This window comes from Paroedura picta, chromosome 2 (genome assembly GCF_049243985.1).
Source record: "Paroedura picta isolate Pp20150507F chromosome 2, Ppicta_v3.0, whole genome shotgun sequence".
In the NCBI taxonomy this organism is placed as follows: Eukaryota; Metazoa; Chordata; class Lepidosauria; order Squamata; family Gekkonidae; genus Paroedura; species Paroedura picta.
This window is the reverse complement of record NC_135370.1, coordinates 169,060,366-169,079,759: the sequence shown is the minus strand read 5'-3', so window position 1 is coordinate 169,079,759 and position 19,394 is coordinate 169,060,366. Positions and strand designations below refer to the sequence as shown.

Below are 19,394 nucleotides of genomic sequence, written 5' to 3'. Positions count from 1 at the left end.
CCCATGCTGGCAAGGGGGGGGGGAGGGAGAGGTAGGATATAAATAAATAAACCAAAATCCAACCCACGTCCTCACTACGTCAGTCTAAATTTTTGCTGTATTCTTCAACAAACTAGGCCAGCCTTTCTCAACTTTTATACCACTGAGAAACCCCTGAAACATTCTTCAGGCTTCAAGAAACCCCAGAAGTGGCATGATGGTGCAAAATATGGTTGGGAAGCAGAGCTGTGTACAGCCCCGCCTGGGGTCCTTCCCACCCCTCCAAGCACACCATTGGCCATTTTGGGAAGGGGTTGGATGGGTTGACCTGACCATATATGGTCATACCACCTGATAAATGTTGAACACATCCCATCCATTTGGGAAGCCCTTCCAGGGCTGTCAAAAAACTCCAGGGTTTTACGAAGCTTGAATTAGGCTTCAGTAAGTAAAACTAGGCTGGACAAGAATGACATATTGAAATTTCTATCAATAAGAAGGTTGATTGAAACAGAAGCTTTCACAGTTTGTATATTCACCAGTCTAAAAAATAACATCAATTCTGCAAAACAGAATCACAGAATTGGAAGGGACCATGGATCATTGACTCCGGCTCATTATGTTTGTATTTTACTCACCTCTGATGATTTCCTTCCCAGTAGTAAATACGTAGCAGTGATTTCATCATATTTCATTTTACTAAGGGATTCCTGTATCTCTTCTTGAGAGTATCCCATTCCAACCATAATATCTGAAAATAAATTGAAAGTTAGCTTCAAGCGACACTATATTGGGTATACTGTAGTCGAGAGTTTCATGGGAATGTACAAACTGCTTAGTAAGTGGCTAAAATTGACATCTTGCTACACCCAAGATTTTGCTTCCCTCTATTTAAATTTGCGATAAGCCTCTTGTGGCGCAGAGTGGTAAGCGGCAGAAATGCTGTCTGAAGCTGCCTGCCTATGAGGTTGGGAGTTCGATCCCAGCAGCCGGCTCAAGGTTGACTCAGCCTTCCATCCTTCCAAGGTCGGTAAAATGAGTACCCAGCTTGCTGGGGGGTAAACGGTAATGACTGGGGAAGGCACTGGCAAACCACCCCGCTTTGAGTCTGCCATGAAAACGCTGGAGGGCGTCACCCCAAGGGTCAGTCATGACTTGGTGCTTGCACAGGGGGATACCTTTACCTTTATTTAAATTTGCACATTAAATCAAGCAACAAGATCTGTCCCTGCTACTTATAAAACCATAAGATCACAAGCACATTGGTAATCTCCAGCGCTTACCTATTCGTTTCTGGTCCGAGATGTCTAGCTCTGGTTCAACAAAAGGTTTAAGTTCATCATCCTCATGCCCGGCGTTGATCCACCTGTCCTTCATAATTTGCTGCAAGATCAGGTTTCGGGTTAGTGTGACAGTAGTAAAAGACTCCCACAGAGGTCAATTGTTAATACGTTAAGATAAATTAACTAAAGGCAATGGCAACCAAGTAACCTAACTTTTCACTCTCGTGCGGCTTCCTCCCCACTATAAACAAAATAATTTACAGTGCCAAGATCAGTTCCTCCTGAACTTGTGCTCCTAATCTTCACATTTCCCACACAAGATAGTCCAGCAACAGACAAGACGAATACTAAATTCTAAGGGGGAGCGGAGCCAGTTATAACACAAAGGAAGAGGACAGAGACAAAAAATGTATTCAGGAAATTTGCTGATCCCTCCCCAAATTGGGAAGATCAAAAACACATGTAAGGCAACTCCAGGCACATATGCTGAATGTAGCAATAACCAAACAATTTTGCTCAGTACAGTGGCTGCCTTTCACCACTCCCAAAGCAGGGTTGTAGTCGGGCCAAGCAAGATGGCTTTCAACAGGGTGTGGGCTGCAGGCGTATCACTGCTCAAGGCATGGTGTATGTTCACTTGACATTGTATGTCTTTACATTTAGATCTGGAACTGAACTAACTTAGCCTTAACTAACAAGGGGAAAGTAGGGTATATTTTAATAAATGAACCCTATTCTCCTTGAGTCCGGCAGCACACAACCATCTTCACATTTTGTTCAGCACTCAGACTCAGAAAGGTAGCCTAGCCCTGGCTCGGAAGCATCAGGATGCAGCTGCAGGGACTCTTGCTGCGAAGTGATGTAAATAAGACCACATGGTTTTTCACATTACTTCTTCCATGAAGCTGCGTTCCCAGGGTACTCTGCAGAGGAATCAGCAAAACCCAAAGCAACATTCCTGCAGATTCCCACTCTTAACTATCTACTTGGGATGGGGTGGAGGTCTATATTAAGCCCGAGGGGAATTCCTTAGAAGTAAATGCTCTCTTTTGGGTGTGGGAACAGGAAGAAGAAAATGGGATCGTGGTAAGTGCACTACGTCAAGACAACACTCTTCTCCTGTATTTATGCTGCCTCCTTCCACATACCTGTGGATTACTCTGAGCTGTATGAGAAGCTTGATACATAAACAGCAGCTTCTGCCCTCATTATGTCACAAAGCGGAAAATGCGGAGAGCTCTAAACCACATTCGGGAATTGGAGACGGGGTGTGTGTGTGTGTGTGTGTGTGTGATCAGTTGGGACTGAGAACACTGGATGGGGGCTCAGCTGCACCAGTTTAGGAAGCTCTAGCCTGAGGGAGAACAATGCAACAAAAGCAGAATAGAATCATAGAGTTGGAAGGGACCTCCTGGGTCATCTAGTCCAACCCCCTGCACTATGCAGGACACTCACATCCCATTCGCTCATCCACTGTCACCTGCCACCCCCTTGAACCTTCACAGAATCAGCCTCTCCGTCAGATGGCTATTCAGCCTCTGTTTAAAAATCTCCAAAAATGGAGAACCCACCACCTCCCGAGGAAGCCTGTTCCACTGAGGAACAGCTCTAACTGTCAGGAACTTTTCCAGCTGTCTAGATGGAATTTAGAATCATAGAATCATAGAATCACAGAGCTGGAAGGAACCTCCTGGATCATCTAGTCCAACCCCCTGCACTATACAGGCCACTCCCAATCCTATCGCTCATCCAATGGCACCTGCCACCCCCTTGAACCCACCATCACTCGAGGAAGCCTGTTCCACTGAGAAACCACTCTGACTGTCAGGAACTTCTTACGGATGTTTAGTAAATGGACACGGCTGAAGCAACTGCTCGCTTAACGCTAGTTGCATGTCATCTACTAAGATGCACTCCCTGCCCCTCCAAATGAAATCGTTTGCAGCTTCGACAGTCTGGTTTTCATTCAACTGCTTGCTTCGAGAAACCGTTCCAAAGGGCTATCCGGAAAACGGGCAAACGCAGCAGCAAACATTTGCCCAAAGAGCTCCAAAGAATGTATTAACTCCAAAGGAAGCCCCACAATGTGCCACTATCAGAGTGGAGTTAGACTAAATTCAGATGAATCAAAAGAACACCCTCTAGGTGGAGCACATGTCCATAACATTCACGGCAGAATTGAGCGACAAGAATTGGGGGTCACGGGTCGGGAGGACGCACTGATCTCCATTCAGGTTCACGGCAGCGTGGCACGGCTGCTAAGTGCAACACAAGCTGATGTTTTCATGAACGCTCCTATTAGGCCAAGAAGAAGAAGAAAAGCTCCTCGAAGGAGACTCCAAGCAGCTTACAACCTGCAAAGTAGGTGAGGGTGAGAGAGCTCGGGGAGAACCGTGACTTGGGACAAGGAACATCCATGAGTGGGGAATCAAAGCCAGTTTTCCCGATAAGAGGGTGCCACTCTGAACCACTGCACCAAACTGGCTCCCAATAACAAGAGCAAATAAAGCTGTACCTTGTGTATGTGTATTAGAAGGACTGGTTGCATGACCACTGCAAAAGCCTAGATAACATGGATTAAAACATTCTTTAATAACGGTGGGTATTTTTTTTTTGGGGGGGGTTGCTATCCTCCAAATCTGCAGTCTCTTTCAGTTGCAAAAAAACAATTGGTGAGGTCAAGGATTAGGGGATGGAGGGAGACATATTTTAGGCTCAGTTTTTTCGTTGGCAGAAGGTAGCTTTCCTGCCCTTCCATCAGCCACTCCGGGACGCAAGTAAGGGGCGAGATATACATCGAATGATAAATCAAATCAAATAATAAAAATAAATAAATCATGCTAGTCCACTGATCTCTACAAAATAAACACACAATACTGCTTTATGCTGAATCGGACTCTCAGTCCATCAAGATCAGGATTCCTTCACAGGGGAGAGGAAAGGGAAGGCGACTGTACACCACTTTGAGACTCCTTCATGTAGAAAAAAGCGGCATGTAAGAACCAACTCTTCTTCTTCTCCTTCAGTGATATCAGGGCTCTCTCAGCCTCACCTCCCTCACAGGGTGTCTGTTGTGGGGAGAGGAAAGGGAAGGCAACTGTCAGCCGCTTTGAGACTCCTTGGGGTAGAGAAAAGCGGCATATAAGAACCAACTCTTCTTCTTCAGTAATATCAGGGCTCTCTCAGCCTCACCTCCCTCACAGGGTGTCCGTTGTGGGGAGAGGAAGGGAAAGCGAATGTAAGCCGCTTTGAGACTCCTTCAGGTAGAGAAAAGCGGCATATAAAAACCAACTCTTCTTCTTCAGTGATATCAGGACTCTCTCAGCCTCACCCCCCTCACAGGGTGTCTGTTGTGGGGAGAGGAAGGGAAAGCAAATGTAAGCCGCTTTGAGACTCCTTCAGGTAGAGAAAAGCGGCATATAAGAACCAATTTTCCTTCTAAATTCAGCACATGATTATCATTATGGTAAACTACTTAAAAGGAGGAGAAAAGAGTGAGGGGAGAACACAAACAGGTACCTCAAGAGTGCCTCTTTTGGTTGGGTTTAGCACCAGGAAACGTTTTAGCAGGTTTTCACAGTCTGTGGACATGTAGAAAGGAATCCTGTATTTCCCTCTTAGGACTCTCTCTCTCAATTCCTTGAAATACAAAAAAAAAAAAGGCAGAATCAAGTCAGAAAATGCTGTGGTCATGACCAAGCCTGGCAAGCTCCATCCCACGAGGCACGCACCTTTAGATTCTGACCGTCGAAAGGCAGAGACCCACTCACAAGAGTGTAAAGAATGACACCTAAGCTCCAAACGTCAACCTCGGGCCCGTCGTACTTCTTGCCTTGGAAGAGTTCAGGAGCCGCATACGGAGGACTGCCACAAAATGTGTCCAGTTTATTTCCCACTGTGAACTCGTTGCTAAAACCGAAATCAGCTATTTTAATGTTCATGTCGGCATCTAGCAATAGATTTTCAGCCTAGAAGGGGGGGAAAAGTAGAAAAAGCATTTTTTTTCCCCCCAAGAGAAACTGAACTGCCCATTTTCGAGGCTCTTCAAGGACTAATTTACATCATCAATCGAAACAACATGAAATGACAAAACTCATTGTGTGATGAAACTATATCAAACTATCAGATTATCTAAAATGTTGTGAAGTTTCTCAGCATGGATACTGCAGAAAACGCTGCCTTGTATGATACAAAGAGCCAGACCACTGGCCCATCAACATAAGAAGAGCCCTGCTGGATCAGATGAGTGGTCCATCTAGTCCAGCATCCTGTCTCACACAGCAGTCAACAGGATCCTGCGTAGAGCAGGGGGCTGGACTAGATGGCCTGTATGGCCCCTTCCAACTTCTATGATTCTATGATTCCTTTGGAGGGCCAACAACAGTATACAGAGGATGAGACCTTCCCCTGATGTTGCCTCCTGGCTTTGGGATTAAGAGTAATCCAGAACTGGTAGCCAAGTCAGCAATGTCTGCACTGACCAACAGTGGCATGGCCATTTGCACCACCTGCTAGCTGACACTTCTAACCAGAGAATGCTGTGCCCTGAAACTGGGAACTTCTGAATGCCAAGCAGATGTTCTACCACTGAGTCATAGCCCCAATATTAATGAACATGAATTGATTCAAAGAATCATACAGTTGGAAGGGACCTCCAGGGTCATCTAGTCCAATGAAATGAATAATGAATAGTTAAAGTTAACACATCTGTTTAGTTGTATTGTCAGATGTTTCCAAGTATTGCAGTATTTGGCATATACCCCTTCCTTCCTTCCTTCCTTCCTTCCTTCCTTCCTTCCTTCCTTCCTTCCTTCCTTCCTTCCTTCCTTCCTTCCTTCCTTCCTTCCTTCCTTCCTTCCTTCCTTCCTTCCTTCCTTCCTTCCCATCCATTGAAAGAAAGAAAGAAAGAAAGAAAGAAAGAAAGAAAGAAAGAAAGAAAGAAAGAAAGAATTGGACTTATATGACCACCACTCTCAGAGAACTGGCTTGTGGTGGTTTACATTTTCACAATACAAATCCATTATAACATTATAAACATTAACATCCCCCATTAAAACCCCAATTAAAACAATATTATAAAACTCTTTCACAATTGATGGCGATATATAATTTGGTAAAACGATGCATCCCAAACAGGCCCACTGGGTGGTTCAAGATGGGCAGATGAATAGTTGGGCTGCTGTCACAAGGGTAAATCATCTTGGAGATTCAAAGCCAGTCTAGTACTGTCCCTGGCTCTGAGAGGATGATTTAGTAGTGGCCCCAGTTGCCATGATATAGAAAGTGAAGGGCTGACTGATTTCCACAATTTTCAGCAACCTTCCCTGGTTGTGGGAACAGGGTTTCCAAGTTAATGAAGCAAGCACCTTTTGAAAGGTGGGGTGTGAAGTGCTGTCAAGTTGCAGCTGCCTTCGGGAGACCACACAGGACAAGGGCTCTCCAGATGTCCATGGACTACAATTCCCATGAGTCCCCTGCCAGTTGGTCATGCTGGCAGGGGATTATGGTAATTGCAGTCCATGGACATCTGGAGAGCTACAGTTTGACCACCACTGCCATAGGGTTTCCAAGACAAGATACATTCAGAGGTGGTTTGCAATTGCCTGCCCTGTATAGCTGGCTATTCTTGGTGGTTTCCCATCCACGTTCTAAACCAGGTCCAATCCTGCTTAGGCTCCCAGATCTGACAAGATCGGGCTAGCCTGAACCACCTAGATCAGGGCATGTGGGGAGGAGAAGAGAGCAAAGACTAGTAAGATAGTGGCCTTTGGCAGAGGAAGATTTCAATGACACCAGGAAAAGCTATTTTTGAATCAAGTCTTTTGAGACAGGAAGCAAGGAGCTATGAGCATTCCACTTGGTGTTGCAGAGGCTCTGAGAACTGGAGGAATGAGTCAAGGGGAACCAGGGGCCTGAGAAAGGAGATGGTGAAGAGAGAGACTGCAGGGGTTTTGCTGCTGTTGTAGCTTAAATCCGCACAATGGCCTGCACGCCGGAGACACCTGCTGTTCATGGGAAAAAAAGTGGCTGCTCCCAGGAATAGAAAGTTATGATTTAAACAGGAAGATGATTCTCTCTCATATTCTATCACCCACAAAGCTAAACAATAAGAAGTGAGCACTGCTCCTGATTTAGGCCTCAAGCCATCATCTTGTCCTAATGGGGGGGGGGGGGGAACACTGTGCAGGTGGCAACGAAGTTCATTAACTATCAGACAACATTACCACAGAGCCCTTGCACAGCCCAAATGGCATTACAAGCTCTGGCAATGGAAGCAGCAATTTCCCTCCCCCATAACGTACCAAGTATTCCAGTTTCTTAATTTCTTTTGCTTGAAAAACAATAAACAATAACCAGATATAAATCCAGGACACAATTTATTAAATGTTATCTTTTCCTAAAACGTTTATCGCCTGCCTTCCCCCGTGGCTCCAAGCCAGCGGTGATGCTCACATTCAAGCGCGTATGTTTCTTTACTTACCTTTAGATCTCTATGAACAATATGCTTCTGATGACAATACTGCACTGCAGACACTATCTAGATAGAAAACAGGTCCCATTATATAGAGCGATGCAGAGAAAGGAACCATTTGCAAGTCATAACGCTTTCAGGGGCTGTTGCTAAAACAGGGAAGCAATTATGAAATCCATAAAGCTCGTAGTCCTGAGTAATAAAATCGGCAAAAAGATCCACGCCTAAGCACACTCAATTGCAGGCAAGTCCCACTGAAATCAATTAGGTATTACTCAAATAAGTTCATTGAGGGGTAAGGGTCAAAGTGACAATTCAAGGCAGGCGTATTACTTCCCTAAGCCACTTCAAACCAATTTTTAGGGCTTCTCTGGATGGTACATAAGATGCAACAAAATATGTGATAAGAAGTCAAAATAAAGGGGAAGAAAGGCATCTCAGCCGTTCTGCTTCTGAGCATCCTCATGTTTTAACGTTTTCTGAGCATCCTCGTGTTTTAACGTTTTCAAGTACTTCTGTACCCCACAATAAATTACTCATCTACCAAATGAGACACAGACAAATGTGGCATTTCTAACTCCTTAATATATAGCTGATCAAATCTCTTTTCTTCCTGTACGCAGGAATGAGCTGCCTCGGCTGTGATTATGTCGACACCAATGAGAGCCCTGGTAACTATCAACGGCAATTCAAAGCAAGATTTCAGTCTGGACCAAGAGAGATCTATGCTTAGTGCTAACTAAGGTTACTGTGGGTGGGTTATATTGGTGGTGGGAATTTAATCTTCAGAGAGGGTGAATGAGATTCCATGGTTTGCTTCCACAGACAAGAGCGTTTCAACTACACAGGGCTCGGGGACCCATGTCTTTTCTTCAATTCTCAAGTCTAAGCATCTTCCACTCTGATGCAGAATTCTGAGAGTGTTTTACATTAATACTAATAAGTTAATTTTAAATATGGAAATTTAAATATGGATTTTTTACTAAAGGAGAAAAGTGGTGAAGCCCTGTATTTTCATGTGAAACTGGAAACTGCTCGTTTCCAATTCAGTGCCAAACTGCTACTCTAAAACCTTAAGTTATAACATCAGTTATTTTAGGAGCCAAGTGGGCAAGAGTGTAGTCGGCAAGAGTGGTGGCCTCTAATCTAGACAGCCTGGTTTGATTCTACACTCCCCGACATGCAACCAGCTGGGTGATCTTGGGCCAGTCGCAGTCCTGCTAGAGTGCAGAGTGAGCGCTCACAGCCCCACCTCCTTCACAGTTGTAGGGAGAGAAAGAGGAGGCGATTGTAAGCCACTCTGAGACTCCTTCGGGTAGTGAAAAACAAGGTATGATAACCAACTCTTCTTCTGAACTGAAGCACACCATCTAAGCACTTCCTAAACAACCAAGATTCTCGATCCTTCGCTTTCACGAAAGGAATCCGTTTATTTTAAAATGAGAGTAGACACCCCTTCCGCATCCAATTTTCTGGGAAAGAGATCAAAATGTTACTTTCCCTGCACAGTTTTGCAACAGTTTGTGGTCAACTGGTATATTGGTTGAACAGTGAAAAAAGTGGTACTCGACAGGGAAGAACTCAGAACAGTTTAAACGAAAGGAAAGCAAGGTTTTTTTAATTTGAAACAGGAAGAACTCAAAATCCAAGGACAAACTGTTCCACTTCCTCTGAGGTATTTCCAATTAATCTTCTTTGCATGACAGTCTTTTTATTTTTAAAGGAAATCTTTTGAAAAACCACCTTATAATTTAAATCAGGGCTCATTATCACATACTGCCATTTTTGCTGATCTAATCTAAATGAATCTAAAAGGGATCAGATGCTACATCATTTGCACACCTGAGAGGTCTGCAGTGAACCTTCCAACTTAGGAATTCTGAGGGCGTAGTTATAATAGTTTCAATTTTGATAATTTGTAAGGCATGCTTGGTCTTAAAGACAGTGAGGTACTCCAAACACCATAAAGACAGTGAGGTATTCCTGGTCTTAACGACAGCGAGGGACTTCAAATGTTAAACATGGCCAAACGGCAAGAAGAAAAAAACTAAAATCAACATGCCAGTCATAAAATGATAGGAAGCTTGGTTTCTAAATCATAGAACAGTTTCAGAAGGTAGCCATGCTGGTCTCCAGTATAACAGCTAGATGTGATCAGAGTCCAGAGACCAACAAAGATTTATTCAAGGCGTGAGCTTTCGAGTGCAAGCATCCTTCGTCAGACTATGATCTTCTGATATGACAGAGAATATATAGCAAAAATCAATTCTGTTACATGAGTAGACTGTGTCATAACCAAATACAGCCAATGATAATCCTTTGTCAAAACTGCCAATCAATCCCCTAGAATTCAGTATACTTTACAAAGAGAAACCAAAATGCTGCTATTAGAGATCAAAGGCTATCACCTCCCCACTAATAAAGAATATTTCTAGGAGCTAAATGGGAAGGGGAAGCAAGGAAGTCCTGCTCTGTGAGTTTCACTTGTGAATATTGTAGGATAAGCCCTAATCTTTAAGGATCTAGCCATCTCGAAGGCCTTTTAAGGCTGACGATAGGGTAGGTAACTTTAAAATAAAAGAACTCCTGTTGATTTCACTGGAGCTTACATTCCAAAACACTGCTTAAGACCACCATCACCACAATGAACTAAGTTAGAATAACGTCCATACCAGGGGTAGTCAAACTGCGGCCCTCCAGATGTCCATGGACTACAGTTCCCAGGAGCCCCCTGCCAGCAAACGCTGGCAGGGGGCTCCTGGGAATTGTAGTCCATGGACATCTGGAGGGCCGCAGTTTGACTACCACTGGTCCATACAATGCAATGGCAGGCAGCTAGAAAGACTGGGTGAACGGGATAGAGATATTGTGACCAAGCAGGTGGTGCAGACAGTACAGATCTTTTCCACTTTATTCATGCCCTATGGGAGAGGGTAGCAATTGGGTAGGCAAAGCATGATAAAGCTGAAATATTCCAGAAATTAAACAGAGATTGTACATACCTGTCTAAATTTAGCTCGTGCCTCCTTTTCCTTCATTCTTCCATGTGCAACTAGATAGTCAAATACCTCCCCTGTAATTGAGATATATGAAAGATGAAGCAGGATTTTGTAACCATTTTAGCTCGCTTTTTCTGACTGATAATGGCGCTGGCATAGTTCCTGACAGCACATGTAGAATTACAGGAGCCTTAAAGGAACCTTAAAATTAAAGACACAGGAACTTAAAATTTAGCTTGGTGTGAAAGATATTGAACAAAATAGTTTCATATCAGGAAGATAGCAAACATTAAAACAGATTGTAATGCCACAGGCAAAAAATATAATCTAAAGACAGACTAGCAAAAACCGAAGACCGTAAAATCAAAAACCCAGGAATGCCTTCGCAGTGTCCATTTTTGGAGAAATCTAATCATCCCTGTGATTGATCGTACATGAAATAATAGTGATCAAGTCATTGTTTAAGACGGGCCTTTTGAGTGTGCGATCCTAAGGAGAACTGGGCTCTTAAGGCTGTCGCTAGATTCAGAAGGGTCTCACTATGCTTATGATTTCATTGCAGGTCTTCTTTAAAAACTGTATCGGCAGGCAAGCTGATCTGGTTGCTGCCTTTCTTCCCTGCCTTCCTGCTGGGTCAGAACAGCTTTATCAGTGCTGTGACTAGCCCAAGGTCACCCAGCTGGCTGCATGTGGGGGAGCGCAGAATCGAACCTGGCATGCCAGATTAGAAGTCCGCACTCCTAACCACTACACCAAACGGACTCTACTAAAATAGCGTTATAGAAATAGGTGTGCCTTAAATAAAATAAACACATTTAACCTGATTTCTGTTCACAACTATGTTTATTCGTATTTAGAGTCTTATCCTCCTAACCAATCCTAAAGATTTCAATGAAAAAAAATTCTATATATACACACACACACACACATTTATATATACACATATATATGATGGAAAAATATCCAACTTTACCTAACATGATAACCTTATAGAATTACTCAGACACACATTAATTAAATTGTTATTTCTTTTATTGAAATATCTTGATGATGTGATTAGATATGCAGGAGTTAAACTTCATTCCTGCAAAAATGCTTTTTTCACTGAAAGTCTGCCCAATAAGGGAAGCACAATAGAAATAAAAATTGTTTGAAAAGACACAAAGATCTGTTCTTATTTACTAGCATTAGTAATCCACAGATGTGTTAAAAGCACTAGTATCTGTATGTTCTTACTGAGGGGGGGACGCTGCCTGATAGGTGGCACCTCTTACTGCCTGACCTCCAGGGACAAATGTTTAGAAAAATGACTGCTATCTAAACTGAGGCAGCAAAAGCCTTATTTTAATTATAGTACTCATTATATAGTGATTTCTAGGATTTCAGTAAACAAGGCAGGTCACAGGAACCACTTAAAAATTCATGCCGAAGATGCTGGTCACCGTGCTGCAGGAATTAAGTGATTCATTCCACCCGAGACAGGAAATTCTCAGCAGATGCAGTCAATAGTATTAGCAACCCTCCAACCTTTGGGCTTGTCTTTCACTTTAAGAGCATTTTACTTCCGATGAAACAGCAATGATGGGGCAGGATGTATACTAGCACGCTTCCACCACATAGACGCTCCAGGAGCATACAGAGCACATATCCCCATAATGACTGCATGTGCGTTTTTAGATGTAACATTGATTTTTTAAAAAGGGGTCTGGAGGAGATCCAGGAAATCACAGGCCCGTTAGGCTAACATCTGGCCTAGTTAATTGTGACTAAAGAGAGAATTATTAAGCACACAGAAAAACGAGGCCTGCTGCGGGAAAAGTCAGCAAGACTTCTGCAAAGGGAAGTTCCCTTTCTTAGGGGTAGTCAACCTGTGGTCCTCCAGATGTTCATGGACAACAATTCTGATGAGCCCCTGCCAGCATTTGCTGGCAGGGGCTCATCAGAATTGTAGTCCATGGGCATCTGGAGGACCACAGGTTGACTACCCCTGCCTTATCTCACATACTTTTCTGGCGTTCTCTGAAACATGTAGCAATCTGTCAAAGACTTTGGACTTGAGACTTCCAAAAAGCTTTCAATGAGACCCCTTAGCAAAGATTCATCAGTAAGCTTAGCAATTGGGAGTTAAAACAGTGCAGAGGAGAATGACGAGGAGGATCCAGGGCCTAGGGACCAAGCCCCATGAGGAAAGGCTGAGGATCTTGGGAATGTTCAGCCTGGAGAAGAGGAGGCTGAAAGGGGACAGGACTGCTCTCTTTACATATCTGAAAGGTTGTCACTTGGAGGAGGGCAGGGAAAGGTTCCTGTCGGCAGCAGAGGATAGGAACTGCAGTAATGGCTTTAAACTACGTGTAGAATGGTATCGACTAGATGCCAATAGATACTTATCATGGATGCTTTAGGCTGCACTGAGAAGGGGGTTGGACTAGATGGAATGCATGGCCAACTCTATGGTTCTGTGACAGGTTCTCTGCTAGATTAAAAACTGATAAAGCAGAAATAAACCTGGACATTAGTTGCAATTGAGGCAAGTAATTAGTGGCATCCCACTAGAACAGTGGTTCTCAACCTTCCTAATGTCACAACCCTTGAATACAGTTCCTCATGTTCTGGTGACCCCCAACCATAATTTATGCAAGTGTTCTTTCACAGAAATTAAACCAAAACTGACCAATGGCGTGAAGATCCATTGTTCATGATTGTATATAAATTCTTTTTTTTCTGGGGTTTCTCAGTTCAGATCTGCCTCTTGTCCCACCATGTTGATCTCGCTCTTTTCCGCTGCTCCAGACAGACAAACATTCTATCTCGATCTACCCTGTAAGGCTGTTGTGTGGATGGCACCCCACCCCCCTGCCAAGCTGCTTGCCCTGCCGCAATCCCTTGGAAAGGGTCTTCAACCCCCAGGTTGAGAACCACTGCACTAGGAGATGATACTCGGTCTGGTGTTAATTGCATTAACAAATGAAAAGGAATTTAAGGTTAGTGGCAAGGGTGGCCAAACTGTGGCATTCCAGATGTCTATGGACTACAATTCCCATGAGCCCCTGCCAACATGTTCAGACAGGGCTCGTGGAAATTGTAGTGCCACAGTTTGATCACTGCTGGTTAGTGGTATTGCAGTCCAGTTTACAGACGAATACTCAGGATGGCGAAGAGTTTTGTGAAGAGGATTCCCCCAAATCAAGCTAGGGGTCATTGTGGTCAATTAAAGTTAACGTCAATACAAGGAGCAAAATGAAAGTCTAACAAAATATATATTGATGAGGGTATAAACTGAACTTACGGTGACCAAGAAGGAAAGGGATCTGGGGGCTATAAGGACATGCCTTGACAAATTTTCTTTGGCTTTAGGGGCCAGCCCAAATCCTCAAGAGCCAGATTTATCAGAAACATAGTATTTTCATCACTATGTAAGCCACCTCAAGCAGGTCTCTGTAGAGCAGTGGTTCTCAACCTGGGGGTCGGAACCCCTCTGGGGTCAAATGACCCTTTCACAGGAGTCACAGCAGGGCCCAAAGTGCTTCTCAGGGCTTCTCTCCAAGGGGGTCCCAAAGTGGCTGGGCGAGGTAGATTGAAATAGCGTTCGTCTTTCTGGTAAAGGTAAAGGTATCCCCTGTGCAAGCACTGTATCATGTCTGACCCTTGGGGTGTCGCCCTCTAGCATTTTCATGGCAGACTCAATACAGGGTGGTTTGCCATTCCCTTCCGCAGTCATTACCATTTTACCCCCCAGCAAGCTGGGTACTCATTTTACCGACCTCGGAAGGATGGAAGGCTGAGTCAACCTTGAGCCGGCTGCTGGGATGGAACTCCCAGCCTCATGGTCAGAGCTTTAGACAGCATGTTGGCTGCCTTACCACCCTGCGCCACAAGAGGCTCTTTCAACTTTCTGGAGCAGCGGAAAATAGTGAGACTGCCATGGTGGCACAAGAGGCAGAACCAAACTGAGAAACCCTGGAAAAAAACCCAATTTATATACAATCATGATGAACGATGGATCTTCACGCCAGTGGTCAGTTTCGGTTTAATTTCTGTGAAAGAACACTTGCATTGTTTTATGGTTGGGGGTCCCCCCAATATGAGGAACTGTATTAAAGGGTTGCAGCATTAGGAAGGTTGAGAACCACTGCTGTAGAGGCATACGCATTTACTGGTAAGTGATTTAATGTGTAACACAGACTCATCCTGCCCGATAAGCTTCATGCTTCTCAGTTAGCTCAATCCCTCGCGTTCAGACTAGGCCCCTGCAGGAAAGCACTGATAAATCATCATTATTACACATCATACCTTCGCTTCAGAGTAATATTTCAACCAGTGTGGCACAGCAGACAGGACGTGCGACTTGGACTGGGGAGGCTTTAAGATCCTTTGGAGTCTAAGGGAGGCACAGCTCCTGGCTGACCTTGGGTCAGTCTAAAGCCTAACTTGACCTGCCAAGTTTATTGCAAGAATAGAGTGGGGATGACGAGATCCCGATACGCTATCCTGAGCTCCTTGGCTGAAACGTGGGGGGAAAACGCAGCAATGAAATTCTGTGTATTGTATACACATATTTGTATCTGTTTGTCTGCCGGCCTGCCCTGTGGAACGTGGAGGAGATTCTCATAAGAAGAATGCTTAAACACATAGGCATCCACGTTGCAAGCCTACTAGCGGGTCTCAACCCCTCCCTTGCCCACAGCACAGGAAATCCAGAATCTCCCTGTGCTCCTTTGCACCTAAGGAAGTGAGCTCTGACTCATGAAAGCTCCTGCTGAAATGCTCTTTAAGATGCTGCACTGGACTTCTGCTTTATTTTCCTTCTCTTCCACTTATTAATGCCCTTAGCCAGTGTTCCCACTTCTCTAACCGACCCAGTTTCCCTTGGAGCTGTGCATTGAGCTCCACACCAACCCAGGGTCTGCTTCACAGGGGGAAGAAACTCAATAACTTCTAAAGGAGAACTTGAACACTCGGCAGGTTACCAGGCAACCAGCTGCCTCCCCTTCCCTCCCACCAAAACTAGAGCAGCCAGGGAAGGGGAGGCAGCAGAGAGTGAGATGTGAGCGTAAGAGATGCAGCCCTGATGGTTGGAGATGAGCAGGAGTGTTTGCTGCAACAAGCCGCTCAGAAGCAGCTGGAGAAGTCTGCCAAGCTGAGTCTGCCAAGCTGAGACGGGTTGTTCTGGGGCAACGGGCCTGTGCTGGGGCAACAGGGAGTTTGTGGACTTAGTGCTGCTGGGGCTCTGCCGTCCCCTCTGTTGGCCTGCCCCCATTACATTGGCTACGACTCTCCTTATTCCTTCAACAGCAGCAAAGTATCCCTGGTACACAGCTCCGGTTGCTAATCTGTAGTCGCTTGTTGCAACTTGGGTCAGTCAGGGGCTGCGGGGCGGGGCAAGCTGGCGGAAAGTGCTGCCAAGTCACAGCTGACTTATGGCGCCCCTGTCGGGTTTTCAAGGCAAGAGACGTTCAGAGGTGTTTGCTGATGCCTGGCTCCACGTCATGCCTCTGAAGTCCCTTGGAGCAGGGGTAGTCAACCTGTGGTCCTCCAGATGTCCATGGACTACAATTCCCATGAGCCCCTGCCAGCGGTTGCTGGCAGGGCCTCATGGGAATTGTAATCCATGGACATCTGGAGGACCACAGGTTGACTACCCCTGCTCCTAGCCAAATACTAGACACGGCCAACCTTGCTTATCTTCCCAGGTCTGACAGGATAGGGCTAGCCTGGGCTATCCAGATCAGGACCACCAAAGCAAATAGCTCAATTCAAATATGACCGCTGTGGTTAAAAAAGTTCCAGCCCACAAATGATTAGGGAAGAGTTTAACATTAAGAGATCTTGAGTGTTACGATTATTCAGAAGGGTCGGTTTCAATGAGAATTGGGGGGGGGGGGGTTTGATGAAAGGGAGAATGGAGGGTATCAAGAGAACTAACTATGAAAAAGTTAAATAAGATCTCTTAGATGTGCTAAAACAACCAAACTATCAAAACAGTATGGGCGGTGCGGGGGGGGGGGCATGAAAGGCACACTCTGAATTATTTCACAAGATAACAATGCACACAGGGAAAAATGTACAATGTTCAACAGGCAAACTGGGGTTGATGACAAAAATCTCGAGCCACGATATTTCTAGAATGCCTTTGCATATACTTATTGCAACCTAATTTATGGATTGACAAACAAACAGTTTTGTCTGAAGAGTTCGGTACTTACCCCCACTTGCATATTCCATGATTAAGTAGAGTGTTTTTTCTGTTTCAATTACTTCAAATAATTTAACTAGAAAGGGAGCAAAAAAAAAATTAACGGATTATATCAAGATTACAAGAATTTTATCTATGTAGTCAGCACAACATTGGATTTCATCCTGCCATCTGATGTTCTTTAAAAATTAAGATAATGCCAGAACATGGACTCACCCAATGAAACAGGTCAACACTAGGAATCTGCCCTTGGACAGCCTTGGGGTTCTGTCGAGTTTTAGAGCCCCCTCCACCTGCCCTACCCGCTCCATTTCCCGCTACGAGAATTTTTTTTAATGGCGCGGTCCACGTTGATGCGGGACCGCAAAACTACTTTGTCAAAGACAGTGGTTCTCAACCTTGGAGTCCCGACCCCAAGTGGGGTCACCTGGCCCCTTCCACGGGTTGCCAGGAGGTGGCTGAACTATGGCACTGGCCACCTTCATGCCACCTCCAGATCGTTGTGCGCTTGCATGCGCACCCCCACACTACCGCAGCCACTGGGGTCGCGGCGTTACGGTGGTTGTGAACTGATGGTCAAAGTCCTCTGTAAAGTGTCCACAGTCTGATTGGGATCAGGCCAGCAAAACACAGACCCTTTTTTTTTCTGGTGGTGGGGAACGAATGCGGAAAGAGGGAAGGCAGGCACATGATGAAGAAGCCTCTCCTGATCATACAGGGCTCTGTTTAAACAAAATCACACTTCAGGGTCCAGTTACCATTTCCAGCATCTCACAAATCTACCCAGACATAAATAGAGTCCAAAACACCGTGAATCCCCCCCCCAAAAAAAGGGGGGGCATGCTGTACTGTTCTGGTGTTTCTCCATAGCAACGAGGAAGTGTTAATTTTTTATTTAAAATGCTTCTGTGTTGTTGCATTACTGTGTAGCAATGCCTTTTTAAAAAATTAATTTCGGGGCTCGGGGAGAAGAAAGTTTCAGTCCACAAGAAAACTGCTGTGCTGTGATTGGTGGCTCGCAAGGCACCCGCCAAGGCCTGTCCCAAGGCGGGGCACCCCCAGCGCCTGTTGCATATACAACAGGCTTTACTTCTAGTTATTTATAACCTTCATTACCAACTTCATATTGATAACCCTATACATGATCTCTTGCTGGTGGGAAGCCTTATCAAGTCTCAGCATCTTAAAGCAACATCTCAAAGGGTTTTCAAGGCTGGGAACAAACCTTGGTGGTAAGCTACTGCCTGCCTCTGCATAGCAACCTGAACTTCACTGATGGGCTCCCATTCTAGTACTAACCAGGGCTAACCCCTTTTCAATTTCCAACACCAGACAAGATGGGGCCAGCCATGTCTTACCTTGCTATTGTTTTGGCTGTCCTCTCTACAGTCTTATATTGGGTGCTACTCTGTCACCTGAAGCTTAGCCTTTCCAACAACTGGTGCCCAGGCCAAATTTAAACATGAAGCAGTTGTTCAGGTGGGGCAGGGGAGAGAATAAGAAGTAGCCATGTGGACAAATGTTACAAGGAGCTGCCATGTGCAGACACAGATCCTTGGTCTACCCAAGATCTTCTTATTGGATATCTTAGGGCCCCAGCCATTTGGTTATAGCCCCTTCCAACACTGAAGCCTTCAACCAAAAGCCTGGTAGCTGCAAGAATAGATCTGCAGTGCATGGTCTGACTATTTTAATACTCGTTGGAAGCTGGGGTGGAAAAACCTTTCAAAGGTCGTTTATAAAATGGCATGGATAGTTGAGAGTTCACAGAATTCTGGTACGGGAGTTCAGAGGTCACCAAAAAATGTCAGAAGCCTTCGTGCATATGAACCAAACAAGACCTCCCCAAACTGCAAATGCAGCTGTTGGTTATGCACTGGGTGATGCACAGGCTAATGCTGCAGTTCCGAAAGGCCTTGCAAAAAATCGATGAGGCAGCTCCTCTAAGTGGTTTCAGGAAGCATCAATTGATTATATTCTGGGGGAGGGGGGGATCTTTTATACCCCAGGAACACAAATCAATGCAGAAACAGACAAGAGAGACAGCCCTATTATTTCATATTGCAATCGGCGGGAGTTTTAACATACTCAACAAATTAAGTATTTGTTACAATTTATGGGGTTCATTATCTATTTATTACATTTATACGCTGCCCGCCTTCAAGGTAGCAGCCTGGCTAGTGTAAGCTCATCAGATTTTGAAGCTGAACAGGGTCAGCCCTGGTTAGTAATTGGGTAAGAGACCTCCAATGAAGTCCAGGGTTGCTAAGAAATGCAGGCAATGGCCAAACATCTCTATTCACCTTTTGCCTTGACAACACTATGAGGAGTTGCTGTTAAGTTGGCTGCAATTTGATGCCACTTTATTACAATTATTTTTGTCAACAAGAGAACGTACGAAGGGCCACCAAAGTACTTCTGTCACAAAGCAGACCCAAACCCTGCTTAGTTTCAGCAAGCCTCTCTTG

The 19,394-nt window shown here is 44.8% G+C and overlaps 1 protein-coding gene across 5 annotated transcripts in view; it reads right to left on the bottom strand.

Annotated features, from left to right (window-relative positions):
* MARK3 (microtubule affinity regulating kinase 3) overlaps positions 1-19,394 on the bottom strand; it is a 97,737-nt gene that overhangs the window by 33,290 nt on the left and 45,053 nt on the right. For all 5 annotated transcript variants that reach the window (XM_077323760.1, XM_077323764.1, XM_077323762.1 and 2 more), the window contains 7 exons: positions 16,937-17,002; positions 10,737-10,807; positions 7,744-7,800; positions 4,994-5,230; positions 4,782-4,901; positions 1,263-1,362; positions 618-730 (listed from right to left, as the gene is read on the bottom strand). In XM_077323760.1, coding sequence (XP_077179875.1) covers positions 618-730; positions 1,263-1,362; positions 4,782-4,901; positions 4,994-5,230; positions 7,744-7,800; positions 10,737-10,807; positions 16,937-17,002 — 764 coding nt within the window. The remainder of the gene's footprint in view (positions 1-617; positions 731-1,262; positions 1,363-4,781; positions 4,902-4,993; positions 5,231-7,743; positions 7,801-10,736; positions 10,808-16,936; positions 17,003-19,394) is intronic.